At 35.3% G+C, this 27,505-nt stretch overlaps 1 protein-coding gene across 3 annotated transcripts in view; it reads right to left on the bottom strand.

The window, feature by feature from the left end:
- The window catches only part of SPAG16 (sperm associated antigen 16), a 1,059,797-nt gene that overhangs the window by 973,186 nt on the left and 59,106 nt on the right, over positions 1-27,505 (bottom strand). For all 3 annotated transcript variants that reach the window (XM_064373027.1, XM_064373029.1, XM_064373028.1), the window contains 4 exons: positions 23,953-24,060; positions 22,054-22,171; positions 14,197-14,266; positions 238-347 (listed from right to left, as the gene is read on the bottom strand). In XM_064373027.1, the coding sequence (XP_064229097.1) occupies positions 238-347; positions 14,197-14,266; positions 22,054-22,171; positions 23,953-24,060 (406 nt within the window). The remainder of the gene's footprint in view (positions 1-237; positions 348-14,196; positions 14,267-22,053; positions 22,172-23,952; positions 24,061-27,505) is intronic.

The raw sequence follows: 27,505 nt of genomic DNA on the forward strand, positions 1-27,505 counted from the left end.
TGTGATTACATTGGGATAGATGTTAGAGTGATCCATTGAGCTGTCTCTGCTACTAATAAACATGTGTCCCTGAATTAACTATTTACTAGAAACATTTGGTACCTCCACTGTCCACATATAAACCAAGCAGTCTGGAATTCTCTTTCAGGTAAAATAATGATGATACCATATGAGTGTATGGATCTAAAAATCTGAGAGTTAAGTATGACTTAATGCCAATAAAAATAAATATCATACCTTTGTATTGCCTTTCATCTTTGTTTTACATTTGTTTTGTTCCCTGGCTTCATGAAGACTTTTCTGAGTAGGATCTTCTGGTGTATTTTCTTTTTCACAACTACGATCAACTACAAGATAATATAATTTATTCTTAATATTTGCACTGTTTATCTGTATAAAATGATTAAAACCAAAAATATGAAAACCAAGATCTTAATGATGCATGTTATCTTTAAAAAATCATTAAATTAATGATTCCCAAACCATACCAAATGCTTTAGGTGGGTTCTCAAAATTCAGTTCCCAGAAATGCAGAGTGGCATTACTACAATGTTAATTAAAAGCATGGTGAGCCAGTTACAGAGCACAATTATGATATATTCAAATTCCTGTTATCATGAGGTTTTGTGTATTTACAAACAGCGTTAAAGATGGCAAAGGAGAGAGAGATCCAAGATGGCACTAGCAGCTCGGGATTGTAGCTCTCAGTGAAAGTGCAGAGAACGAGAGGATGCCACACTTTCAGATGAATTTTTGTTGCTCACGGACCAGGAGATTCCCAGCGGAGGAGCCCCACGGGTCGCCAGCACGACTCTTGTGGCCAGCACAACGGTTTTGCCGGCACTTCGGCGCGGCAGTTCTTGGTGCAGAGTGAGCGGGACTGGGTTCCCTCTTGGCCGATGTTGTTTGGAGCTCCGGGAAGACAGAGTCGCCTATCTAGCTGATTGAAGGATGGACTCAAGAAGGGAGCTAGACAGGAGATTCCCAGGCAGAAAAGCACCATCAATCTTAACACCACTGTTCTGGCCAGCACAGTGGATTACTCAGATTTCAGCGCTGGGAATCAAAAAGTTGGACGTCCACTCAGAGACCTAATTTGAAAGTCGGTAATCACAAAGGCGACAGGTGGATAAATTTACAATGATGGGAAGAAACCAGCGTGAAAAGGCTGAGAATACTCAAAATCAGAATGCCTCTCCCTCTACAGCGGATCACAGTTCCTCATCAGCAACGGAACAAGGCCTGATGGAGAACAAGTGTGTTCCATTAACAGAAGTAGGCTTCAGAAGGTGGATCATAAGAAACTTCTGTGAATTAAAAGAACTTGTTCTAACCCAATGCAAAGAAACTAAGAACTTTGAAAAAAGGTTTGACGAAATCCTAACGAGAATAGACAATTTAGAGAGAAATATAAGTGAATTACTGGAGCTGAAAAACACAACACGAGAACTTCGCAAAGTATGCACAAGTTTTAACAGTCAAATTGATCAAGCAGAAGAAAGGATATCAGAGGTCGAAGACCAACTTAATGAAATAAAATGAGAAGTCAAGATTAGAGAAAAAAGGATAAAAAGGAATGAGCAAGTCTCCAAGAAATATGGGACTATGTGAAAAGACCTAATCTACATTTGATAGGTGTACCTGAATGTGACGAAGAGAATGAATCCAAGCTGGAAAATACTCTTCAGGATATTATTCAGGAAAACTTTCCCAACCTAGTAAGGCAGGACAATATTCAACTACAGGTAATACAGAGAACACCACAAAGATAGTCCTCAAGAAGACCAACCCCAAGGCACATAATCGTCAGATTCACTAGGGTTGAAATGAAGGAGAAAATACTAAGAGCAGCCAGAGAGAAAGGTCAGGTTACCCACAAGGGAAGCCTATTAGACTTACAGCAGATCTCTCAGCAGAAACCCTACAAGCCAGAAAAGAGTAGGGGTCAATATTCAACATCCTTAAAGAAAAGAACTTTCAACCCAGAATTTCATATCCAGCCAAACTAAGCTTCACAAGCGAAGGAAAAATAAAATCTTTTGTGAACAAGCAAGTACTTAGAGATTTCACCATCACCAGGCCTGCTTTACAAGAGCTTCTGAAAGAAGCACTACACATATAAAGGAACAACCAGTATCAGCCTTCTAAAAATATATCAAAAAGTAAACAGTATTAACATAATGAAGAACTTACATCAACTAATGGGCAAAACAGCTAGCTAGCATCAAATAGCAGTTTAAACTCACATATATTATTAACTGGATAAAAAGCCAAAACTCATTGGTATGCTGTATCCAGACCCATCTCACATGCAACGATACACAAAGACTCAAAACAAAGGGATGGAGGAAGATTTACCAACCAAAAGGAGAGCAAAAATAAATAAATAAATAAATAAAAAGCAGGAGTTGCAATTTTCACCTCTGATAAAATAGACTTTAAAGCAACAAAGAACAAAAGAGGTAAAGAAGGACATTACATAATGGTAAAAGGATCAATGCAACAAGAAGAGCTAACAATCCTAAATATACACGCACCCAATACAGTTGCACCCAGATACATAAGACAAGTTCTTAATGACTTATAAAGAGACTTAGCCTCCCACACAATAATAGTGGGAGACTGTAATATCACATTGTCAATGTTAGACTGATCAACGAGATAGAAAATTAACAAGGACATCCAGGACTTGAACTCAGACCCAGAACAGGTAAACTTAATAAACATTTATAGAACTCTCCACTTCAAATACACAAAACACACATTCTTATCAGTACCATATCACACCTATTCCAAAAGTGACTACATAATTGGAAGTAAATCACCCCTCAATAATTACATAGCATTTCATAGGTTTACATGAAATATTGGTTGGCTGCTTGTTTGTTATTTTCTTCCCTTATTCCTTCCTGTCTCCATTGTTAAGCACAATTATTGGCATAAAAGAGGTTTTCAATTCCCATTTTTAGACTGCATTCTAGCCTGGGCAATAAAACAATACTCCCATTCTCTCTCCCTCTTTTTCTTCCTTTTTCTTCCTCTTCTTTATTCTTTTTTTTTCTTTCTCTCTTTCTTTCTTCCTTTAAAAAAAAAAAAAGAGGGACTGGGCACTCCCTAATGAGAAAGACTCTGTCTTCAAAAAAAAAAAAACAGATGGCAAAGGAGAGAATGATAAGAAATGACATTTCCCAAGTCAAACTAGGTAATAAATATGAAATTTTATTATAAAAAAGAGAATGTTGTATTAATAAAATATTGTCTATGCCTCCCTATGTTAAGGATGAAAAAGAAAAACACAGGGTAATATTTAAAATGGTTGTAACACTGGTCTCCTACTTCTTGTGGACATAGACAGCAGTCTTAATGGAATCATCTAAGAGTGGGGAAGTGACAGAAAGTCTCTTTCTCTTTTACATTTTTCTACATATAATATATATACATATATAAGTAGACATATTCCCACTTGTATTTCTAAACAGTAAGTTGATTTCAAAAAACTAAGAAGGTTATAATTACTAATACAAATAAAAGAAACAACTCAATGTTATAAATTATGACACTAGATTTATAATAGAGGAAAGAAGATGAACAAAGAAATGTCTGGATGATTTCAATGTCAAGGCTCTCTTAAGAAATCCTGAGATTATAAAGGGAGGGAAGAAAATGGCTGGCATTTATTTTCTTTTCTGACCAATTTTTTCTATTAAATACCAGTTCTAGACAAAGGAGAAAATCCTCAAAGTAACTCCCACAACAACGTTAAAAAAAAAGTTCCATAACCCCATGTTACATTAAAGTACTTGAGAGACCTGGGTATTCAAACTGCCTGTCCTATCTAAAGGTGTTATGAGCTAGAGTCCCACAGCATCTAGGACGCTGAAGTCTAGAGAAAATGCAACTATTACAGCTTGCTGAGATTAAGGGAAAATATTTACTTCTGATTCTCTTTTATTATATTTTTCCCTTCAAGTACCAGGGGTGTCAACCTGGTAACAATTAAAAACAATGGTTAACATTCATGCCTCATTGATATTTTACTACGTAATATCCACTATTCTAAACAACTTATATGTACAATTTTATGCAATTATGTCAATAATCTTGTGAAGGTCATATTACCTTTTGTTCCCATTGTATATGAGAAGAGGGTGCATATAGTAATATCAGATGAAAGAAAAGGGAAATCAATAGGGAGAGAAACTCAAGACTCCAACAGATAATTCCAGGAATATAAGCAGATCTCATGTAGCATGCAAAACACTGCTATAGGCCACTTTTATAAAAGAAATAACATTAAAAACCAAGCAAACAAACAAATATGGTAAGAATAACAAAAATGAGAAATCCAAATGGGCTTGGTTTATGTGTATGCATTGTTGCTCTACAAACAAAATAAAAAATATACACTTTAATAAATTTTTTTAAAAAGATTCAACATCTAAAACCAAAACTTGAGAATAAACATTGCAGAATGTACAGGGTACTGGTAGAAAAATAATGTTTTTCAATTATGTCTCAATGTAGCAAGAATAAATATGATTTCCCTCTCTAGCAAGTAAGTATCACTTTTACTTACACAAAAATTTACAGAACAAATGAAGGGCTCAGACATTTAAGTCTATATCATGCTCAGGATTAAGTGCATGTAATTCTCAAATTTCATACAGCACTTCTCAATGTTGACTAACAACCCAGCAAAGTCTTGGTCTCTATCATAGCATTCTGATGGCTGTCATCTAATGTTTATTAACGACAAAGGCTATGGTACCAACTGGTACTGTGCAGTTTTCCAATTTTACTCAGGTAAAGTCAACATTTTAAGGCATGCATAACTTCTTGAGATAAAACAAACAACAAATAAACAAACACACCTTTATTTATAGAAATTCTATTTATTGTACCTCCCAGTGCTAAATTTTCCCCATTCGATTGTCCTTTCATGTGTGTACACATTCAATCAATGTTAACATGTGCAGGCTCTTGGATAAATATCAGAAAGACATAAATACCATAATTTAACAATTATTTATTAAGCACTTACCTTGTGCCACTCCCTAACTTCCTTACAGACCAAACAAAACTGAAAAGAGAATTTTTTAACTGGAAAAAGTTTTGAAGAAATTGTCTATAATTTACCCCAGAGAAATAAACAGAAAATATCTAAGAGCTTAGGACACATGTAAACTTAAATAAGAAGACCAGTTAGATCTATCTAATTATAATCAGAAAAAGATAATAGTGTTAAATGAAAAGACGCTATATTTGAAAAAAATAGTCTCTATTAATTATACCACATAGTCTATATAATTACATGAATTTGGCATCTCAATGCAATGCTGAGCAGCAAAAAAACAAGAACATAAAAATCAGCAATTAATTAAACTAATAATGAGTACTTGCTCTACTGTTAAAGTATTAACTTAAGAGTTACTTTGCTTTACAATATATGACATTTATTTCCTCTTTAAAGCTTTGAAGTTAGCTTTCTCAATTTTTCACTTCACCAAGCATTTCCAATTTCTAGAAGGTAATCTGAATTAATAATTTCCTATGCATTATAAGATATGCTAAAATGCAGTTATATGTATCATGATCTGGTTTAAAAATAGGCATTATTGCACTGAAATTGCAACCTTATAGTAAACCAAAGTAATATAAATAACTAATACAAGTATGGCAATCAAAACCAGTAGATTTCATAAGCTTTTTGAAATTAAGTAATTTGCAAAAAATACTTTTATCTCATAATATGTAATAAGAAAAAGCACTTTCTGTATAATGTCATGTAAATATTCTATACATATGACCCTTGATAAAAATAAAGAAAAACATAATCTTTAACTGTCAGTTTAAATACCTACTCAATAATAATTCATTATTTCATAGTTTCTCCCAGAAATTTTTCTACTATTTGACCTACCATACAGAATAAATATAAAATTGAAAACTCTTTTCAGGTGAGAAGATGAGGTAATAAAGTATTAATATCATCTTTGTATGACAGCAATTATGGGGTGCTTGTTTAAAATATATTTTATCATTTTCTGAATTTTCTATAATAAACATCACTTTGGTAGTCAAAAAAGTCAAACAACAATTAATATGTCTTGTTTCCAAAGTTCAGAGTGAATGACAATCAATTTGATATTTTCTAACTTCTAAGTAAATAATGTTTAATTTAAAGAATCTCTATTGACATGCCAACCTGCACTCCAAATAAACAGATGGATGGGTAGATGAATGGATAAATGGCGGGGGGGTGGATATTTTTAAAACTAAACTTAAGTAAAGAGGGAGGAAGTAATATGAAAATATGAAGAATGACAAGAATTATGAGGAACAACCACTTAACAAATAAATCATCTTTTTAAATTATAGTCCCTGACTAAGTAGGATACCAAGTTCAAGCAACTGGAGACGTGACAGAGTCTGAGAACCCATAGAAATGCTGAGATCAGAAGCTTAGGGAAAAGTACTTCAACTTCTATATCTAAAATGAGAGTGTATGTTTACAAAGTGCATAAAATTATTCAGTATAGCATCTAAATAATTAATTTTAATTAGTAGTGATACATAACTAAAAGAAACAATTTCCTTATGTTGGGTTAGAATTTCCTTTGACTAAAAGCCATTACAAAATGTCACAGATCAAAACACAATTACAAGTTTAATCTCCAAAGTAACTTGTAAATATCAGTCAAGAAAAACATGCAATATGTTCTTGTATGAATTAGACTAAACACCAGGAGATAATTTCATAAAGGAGTTATCAGTGAAGCATCAGTTTAATTGATATGTCAAGGATAAATATATAAAACTTAAACCATTAGAGTAGAATGGAATCATTAGAAATTAATTGGTGCAAACATCAACTCAATTCACAAAGTCCCTCAACCTTTAAGCTTTCTTACATATATTCTTTCAGAATATTTAGTCATTTTTGGAGTTACAGTTCCTGAAATGATAATTTCTTACCATCCTTTAATATTTATAGCTGATTATATTCTTAAGTTATTTTAATATGAAAACAATTTTTGATGTTGACAGAAATGTACATTTTTTGTAAGAAATACAATAAAGAAAAAAGGTAGAAAGTAGTCACATAACACAGAGAAAATTACGTTAACATCCTGATGTGCACCCTCTAATATTTTTTCTTTGCTTATATTCAACAGGCATACACTGTACCACATAAGTGTTTTTACTTCTTAATATTATAACAAAAGTATTTCTTATGCATTAGTTTTAGAAACTTTTTATTATTGTGTCATCAACTATAAACATTCACTGGTGGTTAAAAAGTGAGATTGCTTGCATTGTTGTGTTACTATTAATATGACTACAATAAACGTCCTTGTGCATAGTCCCTTATGAATCACTGTGCATAACTGATATTACTTTAACCTAAAATATTAGAAAAGTAGGAAGCAGGGAGGAATGAATAGGCAGAGCGCAAAAGATTTTTGGGGTAGTGATACTACTCTGTATGCTATTACAATGTTAGACACATGTCATAAATTCGTTGAATTCCATAGAATCTACAACGTCAAAAGTGAAACCTGGGCCGGGTGCGGTGGCTCACGCCTGTAATCCCAGCACTTTGGGAGGCCGAGGCGGGTGGATCACAAGGTCAAGAGATCAAGACCATCCTGGTCAACATGGTGAAACCCCATCTCTACTAAAAATACAAAAAAATTAGCTGGGCATGGTGGCACGTGCCTGTAATCCCAGCTACTCAGGAGGCTGAGGCAGGAGAATTGCCTGAACCCAGGAGGCGGAGGTTGCGGTGAGCTGAGATCGCGCCATTGCACTCCAGCCTGGGTAACAAGAGCAAAACTCCGTCTCAAAAAAAAAAAAAAAAAAAGTGAAACCTAATGTAAACTATGGATATCAGGTGACAATAATGCCATAGACACTCATCAGTTTGTGTGTGTGTGCATGTGTGTGTGTGTGTTTTAAGTTCTGGGGTACATGTGCAGAATTTGCAGGTTTATTATATAGGTATACACATGCCTTCGTGGTTGGCTGCATCCATCACCCTGCCATCTATATTAGGTACTTCTCCTAATGCTATGCCTCCCCAATCCCCCCACCGCCTGACAGTCCCCAATGTGTGATATTCCCCTCCTTGTGTCCATGTGTTCTCATTGTTCAATTCCCACTTAAGAGTGAGAACATGTGGTGTTGGTTTTCTGTTCTTGTGTCAGTTTGCTGAGAATGATGGTTTCTAGCTTCCTCCATGTCCCTGCAAAGGACATGAACTTATCCTTCTTTATGGCTGCATAGTATTCCATGGTGTATATGTGCCACATTTTCTTTATCTACTCTATCATTGATGGGCATTTGGGTTGGTTCCAAGTCTTTGCTATTGTGAACAGTGCTGCAATAAACATATGTGTGCATGTGTCTTTATAACAGAACAATTTCTAATTCTTTGGGTATATACCCAGTAATGGGATTGCTGGGTCAAATGGTATTTCTAGTTCTAGATCCTTGAGGGATTTCCATACTGTCTTCCACAATGGTGGAACTAATTTACATTCCCACCAATGGTGTAAAAGCATTCCTATTTCTCCATATCCTCTCCAGCATCTGTTGTCTCCTGACTTTTTAATGATTACCATTCTAACTGGCATGAGATGGTATCTCAATGTGGTTTTAAAGCATGTCTCTAATGACCAGTGATGATGAGCTTTTTTTCATGTGTTTGCTGGCTGCATAAATGTCTTCTTTTGGGAAGTGTCTGTTCATATCCTTTGCCCACTTTTTGATGGGGCTGTTTGTTTATTTGTTTGTTTGTTTCTGTAAATTTAAGTTCTTTGTAGATTCTGGATACTATCCCTTTGTCAGATGGGTAGACTGCAAAAATGTTCTCTCATGCTGTAGGTTGTCTGTTTACTCTGATAATAGTAGTTTCTTTTGCCGTGCAGAAGCTCATTAGTCTAATTAGATCCCATTTGTCTATTTTGTCTTTTGTTGCCCTTGCCTTAGGTGTTTTAGTCATGAAGTCTTTGCCCATGCCTATGTCCTGAATGGTATTTCCTAGGTTTTCTTCTAGGGTTTTTATGGTGTTTGGTCTTATGTTTAAATCTTTAATCCGTCTTGAGTTAATTTTTGTATAAGGTGTAAGGAAGGGATCCATTTTCAGCTTTCTGCCTATGGCTAGTCAGTTTTCCCAACACCATTTATTAAATAGGAAATCCTTTCTCCATTGCTTGTTTTTGTCAGGTTTGTCAAAGATCAGATGGTTGTAGGTGTATGGCATTATTTCTGAGACCTCTGTTCTGTTCCATTTGTCTATATATCTGTTTTGGTACCAGTACCATGCTGTTTTGGTTATTGTAACCAAGTAGTATAGTTTGAAGTCAAGTAGCATGATGCCTCCAGCTTTGTTTTGTTTGTTTGCTTGCTTAGAATTATCTTGGTTATGTAGGCTCTTTTTTTATTCCATATGAAATTTAAGGTGGTTTTTTTCAGTCTGTGAAGAAAGCCAATGGTAGCTTGTTGGGGATAGCACTGAATCTACAGATTACTTTGGGCAGTATGGCCATTTTCACAATATTGATTCTTCCTATCCATGAACATGGAATGTTTCTCCATCTGTTTGTGTCCTCTCTTATTTCCTTGAGCAGAGGTTTGTAGTCTCTTTGAAGAGGTCTTTCACATCCCTTGTAAGTTGTATTCCTAGGTATTTTATTCTCATGAGAGAATGGGAGTTCATTCATAATTTGGCTGTTTGTCTATTATTGGTGTATCGGAATGCTTGTGATTTTCGCACATTGATTTTGTATCCTGACACTTTGCTGAAGTTGCTTATCAGCTTAAGGAGATTTTGGGCTGAGAGGATGGGGTCTTCTAAATATACAATCATGTCGTCTGCAAACAGACAATTTGACTTTCTCTTTCCATTTGAATACACTTATTTTTTTTTCTTGCCTGATTGCCCCAGCCAGAATTTCCAATACTATGTTGAATAGGAGTGGTGAGAGATGGCATCCTTGTCTTGTGCCAGTTTTCAAAAGGAATGCTTCCAGTTTTCGTCCATTCAGTATGATATGGTTGTGGGTTTGCCATAAATGGTTCTTATTATTTTAAGATACATTCCATCAATACCTAGTTAATGAGAGAAGAATCAAATAGATGCAATAAAAAATGCTAAAGGCAATATCATCATTAATCCCACAGAAATACAAACTACCATCAGAGAATACTATAAACACCTCTATGCAAATACAACAGAAAATCTAGAGCTCACGCCTGTAATGCCAGCACTTTGCGAGGCCAAGGCAGGTGGATCATGAGGTCAAGAGAACTAGACCATCCTGGCCAACACGGTGAAACCTTGTCTCTAATAAAAAATACAAAAATTAGCTGGGCGTTGTGGTGCGCACCTGTAGTCCCAGCTACTCAGGAGGCTGAGGCAGGAGAATTGCTCTAACCCAGGAGGCAGAGGTTGCAGTGAGCTGAGATCGCACCACTGCACTTCAGCCTGGTGCCTGTCAACAGAGCTAGACTTTGTCTCAAAAAAAAAAATCTAGACAAAATGGATAAACTCCTGAACACTTATACCCTCCCAAGATGAAAGCAGGAAGAATGTGAATCACTGAATAGACCAATAAGGTCTGAAATTGAATGAGGCAGCAATTAACAGCCTATCAACCAAAAACAGTCCAGGACTAGACGGTTTCACAGCCAAATTCTATCAGAGCTACAAAGAGGAACTGGTACCATTCCTTCTGAAACCATTCCAAACAATAGAAAAAGAGGAAATCCTCCCTAACTCATTTTATGGGACCAACATCATCCTGATACCAAAACCTGGCAAAGACACAACTAAAAAAAAATTCCGGCCAATATCCCTGATGAACATCGATGCGAAAATCCTCAGTAAAATACTGGCAAACTGAATCCAACAGTACATCAAGCTTATCCATCACAATCAAGTCGGTTTCATCCCTGGGATACGAGGCTGGTTCAACATAGGCAAATCAATAAACGTGATCCATCACATAAACAGAATGAAAGACAAAGACACTTATCAATTTTAACATCTTTATCAGTCTGGTATGGGTGGGGACAAGTGATAGATTAAAAAATCACTGTACTTTCACTCAGTTTAGCTATGAATCTAAAACTGCTCTACAAATTAAAGTTTAACTTTTTAAAATATGAAGCCAGCTCACGAGACAGGCAGCAACCAGGTCCTAAGGACATCATGCTTCTGGATCTAGTCACATCTGAGAACACTTCCTGTGCCTTCTAACTATCTGAGCCAAAAAAATTCCTCTTTGCCTAAAAATAATGTATACTTCATGTTCTCACTCATAGGTGGGTGTTGAACAATGAGAACACATGGACACAGGGAGGGGAACATCACACACTGGGGTCTGTTGGCGGGTAGGGGTCTAGCAGGGGGTGGGGAGGGGTAGCAGGGGGTGGGGAGATTGGGGAGGGATAACATTAGGAGAAATACCTAATGTAGGTGACGGTGGGATGGATGCAGCAAGCCACCATGGCATGTGTATACCTATGTTACAATTTTGCAAGATCTGCACATGTACCCCAGAACTTAAAGTAAGATTTTTTAAAAAGTATATTTAAATTTACATATTTTATTGTATGTAAATTATGCATTTTAATTGTATAGTTGGGTGTGTTTTGACAAATATAAGCAGGCATGTAACTACTGCCAAAATTAAGATATAAAACATTTCCACCATACCTCAATTTGTTTTCCTATCTTTTATTTTACACACCTTATAAACGTTACCTTATGATACTATAATTTTTATTTTAATCAGTCACTTTTCCTCTGAGGAAATTAGAAAAGGAAAACATAATTCTTGTTTTAACCAGAATTTAACATTTTTAATTCTCTGTATTCAATTGTGGTAAATCTTATTTTCCTTCTGGCAAATTTTCCTTTTAGCCCAAAAAAAGTTCTTCGTATTTCCTGTTGTACAGATAGGCTTGCAACAAAATCTCTCAGCTTTCCTTTATCTTAAAATGTCTATATTTTATCTAAATTTTAAAGGATATTTTTATTTTGCACAAAATTCTGAATTAAATTTTTTTCTGCACTTTAAAAATTTATTGTTTCTATCCCCCAATATTTCCTATGAGAAATCAGCCTGCATTTGAATTATTACTTTCAAGATTTCTCACTTAAATTTTCAACAATTTGAACACAGCGTGTCCAGGAGTGGTTCTCTTTATGTGTATGATTAGCCCTCTTCTTAGGTGTTTAAGTTTACACTTTACATTCATTTGGGGAAATTTAGGGTCATGATTTGTTTAAATGTTGTTATGCTCCATTTTCATTATTCTCTTCTTTGGAACTTTAATTTTATTTATGTTGAATAGGCAATTTCCTTTAATCTTTTTATCTTTCTTCTTTAGACTAGATGTCTTCATTGATCTCTCATCTAATTTACTGACACTTCTTTCATCTCTAATTCGTTGTGAAGTGCATTCAATAAAATTTTCGACTGGGTGCAGTGGCTCACACCTGTAATCCCAGCACTCTGGGAGGTCGACACTGGGGGATCACTTGTGGTTAGAAGTCTGAGATCAGCCAGGCCAAACACCATCTCTACTAAAAATACAAAACTTAGCCAGTCTTGGTGGCACTTGCCTATAGTACTAGCTACTCAAGAGGGTGAGGCACCAGAATTGCTTGAACCTGGGAGGCAGAAGTTGCAGTGAGCCGAGATCATGCCACTGTACTCCAGCCTAGGTGACAGAGCAAGGCTCCATCTCAACAACAACAAAAAATTCATTTTAGTTATTCTATTTTTCAGTTCTACAATTTGCTTTGGTATATATTTTCATTTATCTGCTGAAATTCCCCATCTGTTCACTTATTAGTATTTTCCCTTAAGTCCTTGAACATAATTGAAATATCTGCTTTAGCATTTTCTATCCTCTAAATAAAACAAGTTACTTTACAGTAAGTTTCCATTTACTGCTTGCTGTCTTTTTTTTTTTTTTTTTTTTTTTTTCAGAAAATGATTTATTTAGTCGAAGAGAAAGAAAGAGAGAAAGAGAGTGCATGAGCTCCCACGCTGTTGTGGGAGGGGATTCCAGAAACGGAAATCCCTACTGCTTATTGTCTTGATTGTGAGTCACATTTTCCTGTTCCTATTCATATATAGAAATGCTTGATGATGTGCTAGGCAATGTGAGTGAAAGACTGTAAAGACTCTGGACGACTGCCTTCCTCAAAAGGATGTCATTTTTTTGTTCTTGAAGGAGGTTCCATTTTTTGCTGACGACCCAATCCTAGGCTTAATTTTATGCTGTGTTAGGGTGGATCCATGGAAGGCCATAAATGTTTCCTATGGCCCTATAACTTGACAAGACTCCAAACTCTGTGTTCTTTCTAGGAATGCTGTGTTAGCCTTGTTCCTGGTTTTATAAGGTGGATATGGATGCTGAATGTTAATGTGTTAACAAGGTGTGAAAGAGGTCTTTCCATCCAGGAATGGCCAGACTTGCAATGTCTCCCATCACCGCTTGACTTCTAGAATCTCTGGCCTCCTCATGGTCCTATAGAATTATATCTCCTTTGTAAGTTTGTAAGTCTCAGGTAGTGTTGTTATATAAATGTAATGCAGCCTCAGCTAAAGACTCCTAGTAAACTCCCTCACAAACTGAGCTACTCTTCATTGTAGCTCTCTCTTCTCTGGTATCCTTCCCTATAGATTCTAGTTGCTTCAAAAGCTGTGAACTAGGGTCTCTGGTATTTCCAATTATCTTGCTGTGCTGTTATTGGCATCCATCTCCACAAAGCTCAGTTTGGAACTTTCCACAGACCCAAAGCCGTGGTGATACCAGAGCTCACCTTATAAATTTTCCTTCTGTCAATTGCCTTCTGTTACTTGAGCTGTCTGTTTTCTATTGCCTAAAAGTTGTCTGATCTTATAGCTTCGCTTTAGAGTTATTTATACAGGGAAGGCTAGTCTGGTACCAGGTATAATGGCCAGAAGCAGAAGTCCTTCCATTATAGTTGACTTGTTTTTCTCTAAAATTAATCCATACAGTATGATATCGATATTTCTTTTTTTATTAAAATTTTAATTTGTGAAATAGCCAGCACTTACTCACTTTTAAATATCTCTAGAATATTAATCACTCATAAGGTTGAGAAATCACCAAATTATACTAAATTAGAGCTTCATCATATTTTACATTTACCTTTAATTTCAGTAACATAGTAACTATGTCCTATTTCCATGTTCTTCAATGTTTCTTGAAGTCCAGAAATCTAAAAAATAAAATTCAAAGAAATGAAGTTATATATTAAATGACTTTTAAAAAGTTACATAAAACACAATATTTAAATATCCATTGTAAAATATTAAAGATATTAATATCTTTTAAATTTATACCTAAATATTTTTAAAAATAAAATAAATTTTAACAAAAGAAAAACATAATTTTAAGTTAAAATATAATTCCATAGCTAATTATTAATTATTTTAGGCAAGCATCTAAAACATTTATTTCACGGCATAGTTTCCTGAATTAAAAATACTCACACGGTTTAATAATTACTCAATTCTCTATTTTGAGAGAGGTTTTTCATCTACTCAAATTGTTTCACAATAACTATCATCTTTATATTTATAAAATACAAGGTAATTATTTCTTGGAAAGTAAAATATGAAGAGGTTGTTTGCATTCCCAAACTCTTAGCTCATTTTCCACCCACATATATTCTCCGTTTTATTAAACATGTCTTACAATTAAAAATATTTATTAGCTTGGTATCATGATTTACCTGTATTACTGAAAAATAGACTTAAATTTAAAATTCGACCTTACAAAGCTATTTCATCTTGCATTGTATATGATTATACCAACACCAAATACCGTCTGTTCAATTACATACAGATATACGCTTTCTGTACTATTACTGAATAGCAATATTTCTTTATTAACAGAAAATAATATAATTTATTAATTATAGCCTACAGATGAGTGCTTATGAAATGCCTAGGTCAAGAAAAAGAGTAAAAGATTAATATCTATTCCTAGAAGCCAAAAGAATTATAAATTTCAAAAATAAACTTCTTATTTAGAATAGCATAAGATTAACAGAATAATTGCTAATGTAGTACTGAGAATTCCTGTATGTCCCATACCCCTTTTCCCCCATAACATCATACATTGTAATGATACATTTTTCACAAAAAATGAACCAATATTGATACATTATTATGAACTACAGGTTATATTTTTAGTTTTATTCATTTTTCCATAATATCGTTTTTATGTTTCAAAATTGCATCCAGAATACCACCTTATAACTAGTTTTTAGGTCTCCTTTGCCTCCTCTGGATGGGCTAGTTTCTCAGACTGATACAGTTTGGATATTTGTCCTCTCCAAATCTCTTGTTGAAATGTGATCCCCAATGTTGGAGGTGGGGCCTAGTGGGAAGTGTTTGGGTCATGGGGAAGATCTCTCATGATCCGCTTGGGGCCCTTCCTTCCCACCATTCATAGGAATTCTAGTTGTTTCAGAGTCGGGGACCTCCCTCCTCTCTCTTGCTCCCTCTCTTGCCATGTGACACACTTGCTCCCCATTCACCTTCCACTGTGAGTAAAATCTTCCTGAAGCCCTCACCAGAAGCAGGTGCTGGTGCTACACTTTTTGTACAGTCTGCAGAACCATGAGGCAAATAAACTTATTTTCTTTATAAATTACGCAGTCTCAAGTATTCCTTTATAGCAACACACAATTGACTAATATACAGATTTTCCATGATTTTAATGTACTTGACAAAATTTTGGGGAATGTTAATCTGACACTATTTTACAGAATAGCCCTAGATTTGAGGTTTTCTGATATTTTTCCCATGGTTAGACTAAAGTTATGAATTTGCAAGAAGAAGACCATTGGGGAGAAATGCCATTATTAGCATATTACATCAGAGGTACATGCTACCAACATGACTTAAAACTGATGATATTAACCTTGATCCTTTGATCACATGATGAGAAGGTTGCCAGGTTTCCTTACTGTAAAGTTACTTTCTTCCCTATTTCCATTGAATTTCTGGATGCAAATCATTACTTATTAAGTACAACCAACATTTAACAGCTGAGTTGTTAAGCTCCACCTACTGGAGTGAAGGATTATCAACATATATTACTTGGGATTCTTCTGTATGAGAGATTTGTCTACTGTCTCACATGTCTTTATTCATCATTTATTTATACCATGAAGGAATCAAAGACATTTACTTTATATTTGGGGTTATAATTCAACAACACTATGTTATTTTGTTGCTCAAATTGTTTCAGAAGGTTTGATCACTGGAAGCTCTTTCAGGTTGGATTCCTATAATGAGGAACCTGACTCTATTGTTTGAATGTCTGAGTGTCAACAGCCTTTAAATTTATCTCCTCCCTCTTCCCCTTGTGCCCAACATCTGGACAACTGGATAAGAATTCCTGGGTACTCCCTTGTCTGGTACTGAGGAGAGACTCATAATTCAAGCCTTACCTCACATATGAGAATTCTTACTCTGGCCCTAACCCCCAACCACAATAAAAACACCAAGCCAGTCTCCCTTCCTTGCTCTCTCTCAAGTCATTTCAGAAATGCTTGGGAGGTAATGTGCAGTTCTCCTCAGCAAACTCAATTACACAAGTAGTGAACTTATTCACAGCCTGTGTGTGTGTGTGTCTGTGTGTGTGTGCGTGTGTGTGTGTGGCGTTATCAACCTGAACATCCAAATCAAATTTCGTTGGGGATCCACTGACCTCTGCAGGTACCCACTACAGTTCCTTTGTCATAACTTGACATATCCCTATACATATATATTTTTGAGACGGAGTCTTGCTCTGTCACCCAGGCTGGAAGTTGCAATTGGCTCACTGCAACCTCCCCCTCCCAGGTTCAAGTGATTCTCCTGCCTCAGCCTCCTGAGTAGCTGGGACTACAGGCATGCATCACCACACCCAGCTAATTTTTGTATTTTTAGTAGAAACAGGGTTTCACCATGTTATCCAGGCTGGTCTCGGACTCCTGACCTGGTGATCTGCCCACCTCGGCCTCCCAAAGTGCTGGGATTACAGGCGTGAGCCAACACGCCCGGCCGACACCCCATAATTTTGTTGAGGTTTTTTTTTCCTTTTCTGTTCTACTTTTTGAGCACTTCCTTACAAGAAAATGTTCCAAGTGCTCCAGGCTCATCTAATATTTTCTCTGCCCAACCCTAGAGTCAGACATTTCTCCAAAGAACCTTGGTTTTCTTTCCTTTTACTAAAGAGTGATATTAGAAACCAATATCTTAACACTGGATATGCTGATTACTTGTGAAGTGACATTACTCCTAGATCCTCCAAGCAGATAGACCTAAAAATATATATATATTTAGATTTAGTTTTTAGTATACACACACACACACACACACACATCAATATTCTGAGTTAGATTCCCATGATCCAAAAAAGATAACATATTTTATATATATATACTTACAAATCAATTCTATTTCACCTTTTTTGGGTCATGGAGCTCTAATAAAATTTTGAACAATATTTTCAATAGTTTTGAAAATTATAAACAAAATTATAGGTTTTTCATTGTATTTTAAATAAATGTTGATTGACTGTCTATTATCTACAAAAGAAATTTGAAAACATACATTTCCTGTTGGGTTTTTGTCATTTCATAGGTGTTTTCACTCTTTCATATACAAACTAGATAATATTCAAAAATTTTAAAGTATTATACAAGCCTTCTTTATGCAAGGTATAGGTTTAAAGAGAAACACAGTAAGCTAAATGCTTACTAAGATAAGGGGTTTAAAGAAGTGACAATAAGGAATCCAGAGAGAAAACATAAGATGCTTCTTACTTCTCTTAACTCCCATCCTAAAGTTTTGGTTTGAAATGAATTCTCAGAGCTTAACTGTATCAAACATTGAAATAAAGAAATATTCAAAAGATAAGCACAAAAGGTAAAATATCTTCTATTTTAGATTATAAACTTTTCATATATTTTAATATATTTTCTCTGTACACATATTTTGCATAAATTCATTCTATAGCTTCATGACACACTACTAAGAGGTTCAACTTAAAAGGCTAATCTGTGCCTGTACACCGAGGGTATACATGATTAGTATGCTACAACAGAAAGAAAGGGTTGGTTGGCCATAAATTATTCTTTGTATGAAGCGTAACCAAACAGTTTCAGTTTATTAAGTGGTAACCTTGGCTTGTTCTGCAAGGACACACCTAGAGAGCTGATAGGACTAGGACTATATTCTGTGCCCTAATTTGGAGAATAGGTTGATTGAGCCTTGGTTTAGACTGGTATAAGGGGTATTTGACAATTACTTTGTCCACTTAGCAATTTGGATTTAGAGAATTATGAGTCTTCGACCTTTTGCAATAGATATCAGATATTTACACAGCCTTTCCTATAACCAGGACTTTCATTGGCTCCGTCACTCCTATGTACCCATTTTGGATTCTGAACAAAATCTGGTGATATAAGGAACAATGTAGAGTATGGAATTTATCCTGAGAATGGTGGCTGCTACATCCGATTTCCAATGAAAAGCATAACACAATTCTGGAAGAGTATCAAGTATTCAGTATCAGCATTGCCCATGGTAAAACTTGTGGTGACAGCCCAGTGGTGGCAATAGCATCTCCTATTTAAATTTGACTTTCTCAAATTATAGTGAATCTACCATCTTGATCAGCAGATTTGGTTGAGAGAGAAAGGCTATTTATAAATCCTAACTGCTTCATTTTATTTTCAACGTTCAGTTAAGAGTGAGACTAACTGTTCCATATTAAATATCAAGAAATTAGCTCTTTAGACTTTTCCCATTAATAAAGATTTTTCAAATTGGGATATTTTTAGGGTAAAAGTGAAATTTATTAAAAATTACCCTGTGCAAATCAGTGTAAATCAGGAATGCTGGAACAAATGAGGATACAGAGTGTCCCATAACATAAAAGAAGGTAAGAAGATATTGCATCCAATAGAACAAAGAAGTGAAAAGAGTTCTGTGCCTGAGGGACAAGATGCCTGAGGGACGAGATACAATAGGTCAGATGTGAGTCCTAGTTTACCTACCAAGTGAAAAATGCAAGTGGGGTCAATTGGAAATGAAGGGCAAATAAAGCCAGATAGTCTAGGGATACTCCAGGAATATAAATACACTTGCTCTTAGTTTTCCAGGGAATAGCCTAGGAAAATTGACAACCCCGAAAGAGTCATATTTTACATTCTGCTAGAAAAACATACTACTCTCCAGGTGGTGTTGAAAATTGGCTGAAAAAGGTCTATCTGTGTAGATGGACCCTAACTGGTTTTCAAATTGCTCATGGCTTGTATTTGCAGTACAGAGAAATCAGAAGCCTCAACTGCCTCAGTGGGGTACATAGAAATGTTAATATTTGATGTACTAGAGCAGGAAAAAAAAAACTAGGGTTAGGATAATGAGGCCACAGATATAAAGGCGCTCATAGATATTGTGGCAGAGGCCATGGATTTAACAAGGTGTGGTTCCTACCCAGGAATCATCCAGGAACTACCCAGAACTATCCAGGAACCATGTACCTGTACACCACCAACCTAATCAAACCAGCACAGTACACTGGAGAGTGAAATAGCGTGAAGACTTCAAGCCATATGGATAGATAAGCAACTTTTTTATTAGGAACCACCAGAGGAAGAATAAAAAGAGAATGCCATTTGAAGGAAGAAAATTAGTACTAATAACTATGTTTTAGCTAAACATTCAGTTAATATAATATTCAAATACCCTGTGTTAAACCCAAAGAGATTGGTATAACTCATAAAGATTGGGATAGTCTTTAGTATGCAGGTTGTCTTATATTTTGTCTTCAGCGGGAATAGGAGTTCAAAGACAAAATAAAATCAGTTGCAGATATAATAAAGATATAGTTCTTTGCACATCTGAACAATAGTGTGCAAAATTCAACTCTAACTCATAGATCAAATGATTTTAACTTTTTAAACATGTTTTAATCTTACACATTTATCAATCTTAAGACAAATAGTATATCCCTATATAATGAGTGAGAAAACAGACATATTTAAATAACTTGAATCCTCACTTGGCTGTCTACAGCACAACTGGAATTCAAACCAGCCATTCCCAATCCTTAGCTCTTTTCACTAAATCATCAAGGAGCACCCTGAAACACAAATATTGTATATGGTATATGAGAGATGAGCATAAGACCAGGAGGACTAAAGAGAGTAAGATGGGTGCAAAAGTTTAAGCTAGGCCTGTCTGGAATAAGAAATAGGAAAAGAGATCTCAATCTAGCTCCTAACATCTCAGGATATAGAACAAAGCCTTTTGTTGGGAGACTGGGGAAGACAGATTAGATAAAAAGCAAGGGTATGAAATTCTGGAGGTTTGATTGTAATGCCATAAAAATTTAAATTACTGTTAAACTCATTTGTATTAATCCATTCTTACACTGCTATGAATAAATACGCAAGACTGGGTATTTTATAAAGAAAAGATGTTTAATTGGCTCACAGTTCCACAGGGCTGGGAAATCCTCAGGAAATACACAATCATGGCAGAAGTCACCTGTTCACAGGGCAGCAGGAAAGAGAATGAATGCAAGCAGGAGAAATGTCAGACATTTATAAAACCATCAGATCTCATGAAACTCACTCATTATCACGAGAACAGCATGGGGAAAAGTAGCCCCATGATTCAGTTACCTCCACCTGGTTCTGCCCTTGGAGGGGATTATTACAATTCAAGGTGAGATTTGGATGGGAACACAGCCAAACCATATCATCATTGTATTCAATATTACTTATAATTCAAACATTCAAAACACAAAATTAAATTCAAGCACATAGGGCATTGAGACAATAATGTTATGCATTTTCGTAGCTAAGAATTTCACACAAAAGACAAGATTAACTTGATTAAAGCATGTCTCAACAATAAAATTATCCAAAAAAGAGTATTATCATCATGCAAGCTTTTGTAGCTTCTGAAAGTTTGGCCAAAATGAAAATCTCCAGAAAACAATAATAGAATGTTAAGCGTAGGTATGGTTTTACATTTTCTAATAAACTGGTAAATGGTTTTAATGTGGCATATAAACATTTTGTTTCTTTTTCTTAAATTTTATGCCAAAGGTATCTTACCCACTACCCTAGGCCTAGGCCTATAGAGAAACCCTAAAAGGATGTCACCCATTGACAAAAATGACCAAAAACTTTAGTCAGTACCTAAGCATATCAAATAATCATTTGGGAGAAAATTGAAGGGAGTTTTTATTTATTAAAATACCTCATATAAGTTTCATAGCAATCTTAAAATGTAGGTCTTTGGTATTTGTAGCTACCTTTTATATGAGAGAAATCTGAGCTCCAATTTGTTTAAATAACTTTCCTAAGGTTAATTTTTATAGCTGTCAAAGCTGGCATTTAAACCCAAGTTTGACCATAATGGCGAAGTTTTTTTCTTCTAACTACAATTTAGTAATCTTCTATAAATTTATGTCTCAATTAAATAATATTTAATTTTTTTTTTGAGACAGTGTCTCACTCTGTTGCCCAGACTAGAACGCATGGAGTGGTATGGGGCCATCTCGGCTCACTGCAACCTCCACCTCCCGGGGTTCAAACTATTCTCGTGCCTCAGCCTCCTGAGTAGCTGGGATTACAGGCATGTGCCACCACACCTGGCTAATTTTTTTGTATTTTTAGTACAGACAGGGTTTCGCCATATTGGCCAGGCTAATCTCAAACTCCTGACCTCAAGTGATCCACCTCCCTTGGTATCCCAAAGTGCTGGGATTACAGGCATGAGCCACCACCCCTGGCCTAATTTTATAATAATGTTTATAGGTAGTGAAATGGAGAAATACTTTTTATGAATGTTTCTAAATGGATCTCTTTTACGTGAAAATTGGTTTAATATGTTTTAAAATTAATCACAGAAACAAAACCAGTATTTCTGCCTGTATTACTAAAAAAATGATTAAAAGATCATTTTAAGGCAGCTTTGACTGTATCTTTACCTGCCCAACTGCTCTGTCTCTTTCCAAGGAGGTCAGCATTTTCTCCTTTAGTAAAGTATGGTGCTTCTCATGTAATACCCTTAGAGTTGGTTCATAAGATGCATAATGTAACTTCAACCTATAAAAAATAAAAAGTCAATAGCATCTTAAGGGGTAATTGAGTTAAATTAGTGATCTCCATCTAACATTGAAACTATTTTTTTTTTTTTTTGCTGTGAAGTAAAAATGAATAGCCATGTAAAGGTTAACACACTACAGCCAAGAAGCACAAAAAGCATGCAACTTCACTGCAACTTGAGGGTGGAGGGTGCAGAGAGAGAACATATCAAATGTCTTAACTATTTCTCTATTTCCTTGCTGTGTCCAAGTATGTACTCAGAAGACTGAGGCTACAATGGAATTTTTTAACATGCAATTTCTTTTGTCAATTTGGAAGTAACTTTCAGAAAGACAAGGGCCACAAATAATGGATGATTAAACATGGAGTGTCATTCACGTCAAAATAAACTAAAGGATAGTCTTCAAAACAAGTTTGGCTATCTTGTATTTTAAAAATTAAGTATAAAATATTTTTATATCTAAACAGAAGAAATAATTCAACCTAGTATATAATACAAATACGTTTAAAAATCTGTTTTACTTGAAAATGACCCCAAAACATTTTTATTAAAGTATAATTTAAATGGATAAAACATATAGATCTTAAGTATTACAGTTCAGCATTTTGAGAAATGCACACCCAAATAGTACACATTATCAAAATATGAAGCGTGTCTAACATCACAGAAAATCCTAGAACTTCGTTTACTTGGTATCATATAACATGTTCTCTTTTTTAACTAGTTTATTTCACTCAGCATAATGTTTCTTCTTTAGATTTTTCCATATCACTTTACATAGCAATACTTTACTCCTTTTTACTATGAGTAGTATTCCCTTGTATGTATGTATATATTCCATTGTGTTTATTGTATATTTTGCTAATGAAAGCTTGAGTGGATTTTAGTTTGGGCTATCATGAATAAGGCCTCTTTAAACATTTTATATAAGTCATATAAGTTTTTTTTGGTCATATATCTTCATTTATTTTAGATAAGTACCCAGGAGTTTAATTGCTGGGTTGTAATTTATACTTTCGACAACCCTATATGACAGTCCTGGTTACTCCACATTCTTGTCAACCTCTGGTGATGATAAGTCTAATGAGAGTTTATTAATTTCATTATCAAATTTTTGTCAGTTTTCTTATATTTTCCATTAACCAACATATGACTTTGTTGATTTTTTTGTTTGCCCATTTTTTGTTGATTTCAGCTTATTTTTCGTTTCTTCATGTTTCTTGCTATGTAATTTGTTCTTTTTAAGCTTCTAAGATAACATTAGTTTTAAAACTTTCTTTGCTAAAATAAGCATTTAAAGCCATCAATTTCAATTTAAGCTGCATTGGCTGCATTTCAATATGCTGCATTTTTAATCATTCAGTTCAAAATATTCTCTAATTTCCTTCTTTGCCTCATGGATTATTTAAAGTATACTACTTAGTTTCAAAATATTTGGGAAACTCCATGAGATTTTTAAAAATTGATTTCTAACTTAATTTGCTTGTGGTTAGAAAACATTCTTTGTATGACCTCAATCCTTTTGAAATGTATAGAGACTGGTTTTATGGCTCAGTACGTAATCTATTTTGGTGACAATTCCACGTGCACTGGAAAGTTCAAAGTAGAAGTCAAGAAACATTAACTATGTTCAATTGATTGACAGTATTCTTCTACACAACCTCTGGAATCTCTATTTTGCTCAGAGCTTCCCCGGTGCTGTTTTCCTGCTAGGATTTGTTTACTTAACATGTATTGAATAACTCTTTAATAAACATGCCAACAAATATGAGAAGCTTACCCTTTGAGGTCATTAATTAATTTGTTTTTTTCCTGAACTATTCGCTTGTGATGCATTCGATGAAAATCACGTTCTTTCTGAATTTTCAGCAGATCTTCTCTAGCTTTGCTGAAAAAAATAGTAATTTTATAAATCACTGCTAATCCCTTTTTGAAAAATTATTTAGTTCAAATCCAGTATTAGGCTGGATTGGGCAGTATTGGGCAGTATCTTTTGAATAAAAGATAATAGGAAAACAAATATTTTGCTATAATTCACATAGAAGGTTCCCATCAAATATAATTTGTATAATGTCATATTGTGTGTGGGGGTGGAGGATAAAAGGGCAAAACCTGTAGTTTCAAAAATATGATTAAGCTACATTGCATCTAAGTAAATGAAAATTAAAGGTATGCTGTCAGAACATGTCCAAAGTATAATTCATCTACTTCCAAAGAGAACTAGTTTGGCTTGCAAAATATATAAATATATATAAGACAATAATTCAAAATTATTAAAAATAAGGACTTTATGGAATTTAACTCTGAACTTCCTAGAATGTAAGGTTAAAGAGAATATACTAGATTATTCAGTTCTGACAATTGCGAACAGAAAGCATATAAATTTTAGAAAACCAAGACTTTATTCTGGCAACTTGTATGAGAAATATAAACAATTAATGGATCTGATTACTAGATAATTTGTAGCTTAATGAGAATGGTCTTCAATATCAGTGCTGTTACACAGAAAACGTTTTCAACTGGTTATAGCTTCTGCAAACCTCTGGCATAAGGAAAGCAAAAGCATTCTTTCTAAGCCCAGGTTCAATGTAAAAAACTGATGAGAATGTTTTGCTTACCTCTATAATATGTTATTTTCAATATAATAATGTGAAATATAATTTATAATGAAAAAGTAGTTTCTCAACTTCAGATAACTGACAAAGTGCTGAGACTGTCACATTTCCATTCTGTGTCACAATATTTCAGAATTTTGATTCACATAAAATAAATGCACATGAACAGATTTCTGCATTAAACAGTATCAGAACATTCACCAAGGAACAGTGTATGGGATACTATCAAAGATGTTTATGAGATAAAGTAAGCATATGTTGAGCAGTGACTTCTTGATGCAACATCAAGGTACATGAGGCATATGGTGCTAGGTCTCTGATCTATTCTTTCAAGTTTTTTTCTTTTTTTTTTTTATTTTAAGTTCTGGGGCACAGATGCAAGGTGTGAAGGTTACATAGGTAAACTTGTGTTATGGTGGATTGCTGCACCTATCAACCCATCACCTAGGTATAAAGCCCAGAACGCATCTGCTATTTTTCCTAATGTTCCCCCTTCCTCAACCATACCCCCGACAGGCTCCAGTGTGTTTGGTTCCCTTTTCTGTGTCCACACGTTTTGATTGTTCAGCTCCCACTTATAAGTGAGAACATGCAACATTTGGTTTTCTGTTCCTGCATTAGTTTGCTGAGGATAATGGCTTCCAACTCCAACCATATTCTTGCAAAGGACGTGATTCTATTCCTTTTTATGTCTGCACAGTATTCCATGCTGTATATGTACCACATTTTCTTTATCCAGTCTATCACTGATGGGCATCTAGGTTGATTCCACGTCTTTGCAATTGTAAATAGTGCTGCAATGAGCATACATATGCATGTGTATTTATGACAGAATGATGTATATTCCTTTGGGTATATACCTAGTAATGGGATTGAGTCTATGTGTGTCTTTGCATGTGAGATGGGTCTCTTGAATACAGCACACCAATGAATCTTGAATCTATCCAGCTTGCCATTCTGCACTTTGAATTGGGGTATTTAGCCCATTTACATTAAAGGTTAATATTATTATGTATCAATTTGATCCTGTCATAATGATGCTAGCTGGTAATTTTGCAGACTTGTTTATGTAGCTGTCTCATATTGTCACTGGTCTGTGTACTTCAGTATGTTTTTGTAGGGGCTGGTAATGGTTTTTCCTTTCCATAATTATTGCTTTCTTCAAGAGCTCTTGCAAGGCAGGCCCAGTGGTGATGAATTCCCTTAGCATTTGCTTGTCTGAAAAAGATTTTATTTCTCCTTCATTTATGAAGCTGAGTTTGACCAGATATGAAATTCTATGTTAGAAATTATTTTCTTTAAAAGTGTCAAATATTGGCCCTCACTGTCTTCTGGCTTGTAGGGTTTCTGCAGAGAGAGCTGCTGTTAGTTTGACGGGCTTCCCTTTATAAGAGACCTGGCCTTTCTCTCTGGTTGCCCTGAATGTTTTTTCCTTCATTTTAACCTTGGAGAATCTGATGATTGTGTGTCTTTGGGTTGATCTTCTCATCGAGTATCTTTACTAGAGTTCTCTGGGTTTCCTGTATTTGAACGTTGGTCTATCTTGCTAGGTTGAGGAAGTTCTCCTGGATGACACCCTGAAGTGTGTTTTCCAATTTAGTTCCATTCTCCCTATCTCTTTCAGGTACTCCTATCAGTCATAGGTTTGGTCTTTTAACATAATTGCACAGTTATCAGAGGTTTTGTTCATTCTTTTTCATTCTTTTTTTCTCTTATCTTGTCTGCCTGTTTTATTTCAGCAAGATAGTCTTAAAGCTGCCTGGTCTGTTCGGCTACTGATGCTTGTTATTGCATTGTGTAGTTCTTATGTTGTGTTTTTCAGCTTGATCAGGTCATTTATGTTCCTCTCTATAATAGTTGTTCTTGTTAACAGCTACTGTGATGTTTTATCATGTTTCTTAGTTTCTTTGCAATGAGTTAGAACATAATTCTTTAGCTCAGTGAAGTTTATTATTACCCATCTTCTGAAGCCTACTTCTGTCAAGTCATCCATCTCAGCCTCAGCCCAGTTCTGTGCCCTTGCTGGAAACATGTTGCAAACATGTAGAGGAGAAAAGGTACTCTGGCTTTTTGAATTTTCAGCATTTGCATGTTGATTCTTTCTCATCATCATGAGTTTATCTACCTTTGATCTGAGGTTGCTGACCTTTGGATGGGGTTTTTGTGGGGTCCTTTTCATTTATGTTGTTGTTGCTTTCTGGTTTTTCTTTTAGCAGTCAGACCCTTCTTCCATAGGGCTGTTGTGGTTTGCTGGGGGTCCACTCCAGATCCTATTTGCCTAGGCCTCTCCCACCACTGGAGGTATCACCAGAGGAGTCTACAGATCAGCAAAAATGGCAGCCTGCTCCTTCCTCTAGGAGCTCTGTCCCAGAGGGACATCAACCTGATGCTGGCTGGAATGCTCCTATATGAGGTAACTAGGGACTCCTGTTGGGAGGTCTTACCCAGTCAGGAGGAGTGGGATCAAGGACCTGCTTAAATAAACAGTCTGACTGCCCCTTGGTGGAGCGAGTGTGCTGCACCCTCATTTGGGCTGCCCTGAATTCACTCGCTGTTTTCATCCTTTTTTACTTTCAGTTATTTTTAAATGTACAATTAAGTTATTATTGACTACAGTAAACCTGTTGTGCCAACAAATACTAGATCTTATTCATTCTTTCTAACTAATCGTTTCTGTACCCATTAACCATCCCGACCTCATATGTAACCATCCAATAC

The sequence above is a fragment of the Aotus nancymaae genome, unplaced genomic scaffold (genome assembly GCF_030222135.1).
Source record: "Aotus nancymaae isolate 86718 unplaced genomic scaffold, 86718_ANA_hifiasm-v0.15.2.pri h1tg000008l, whole genome shotgun sequence".
Taxonomy (NCBI): domain Eukaryota; kingdom Metazoa; phylum Chordata; class Mammalia; order Primates; family Aotidae; genus Aotus; species Aotus nancymaae.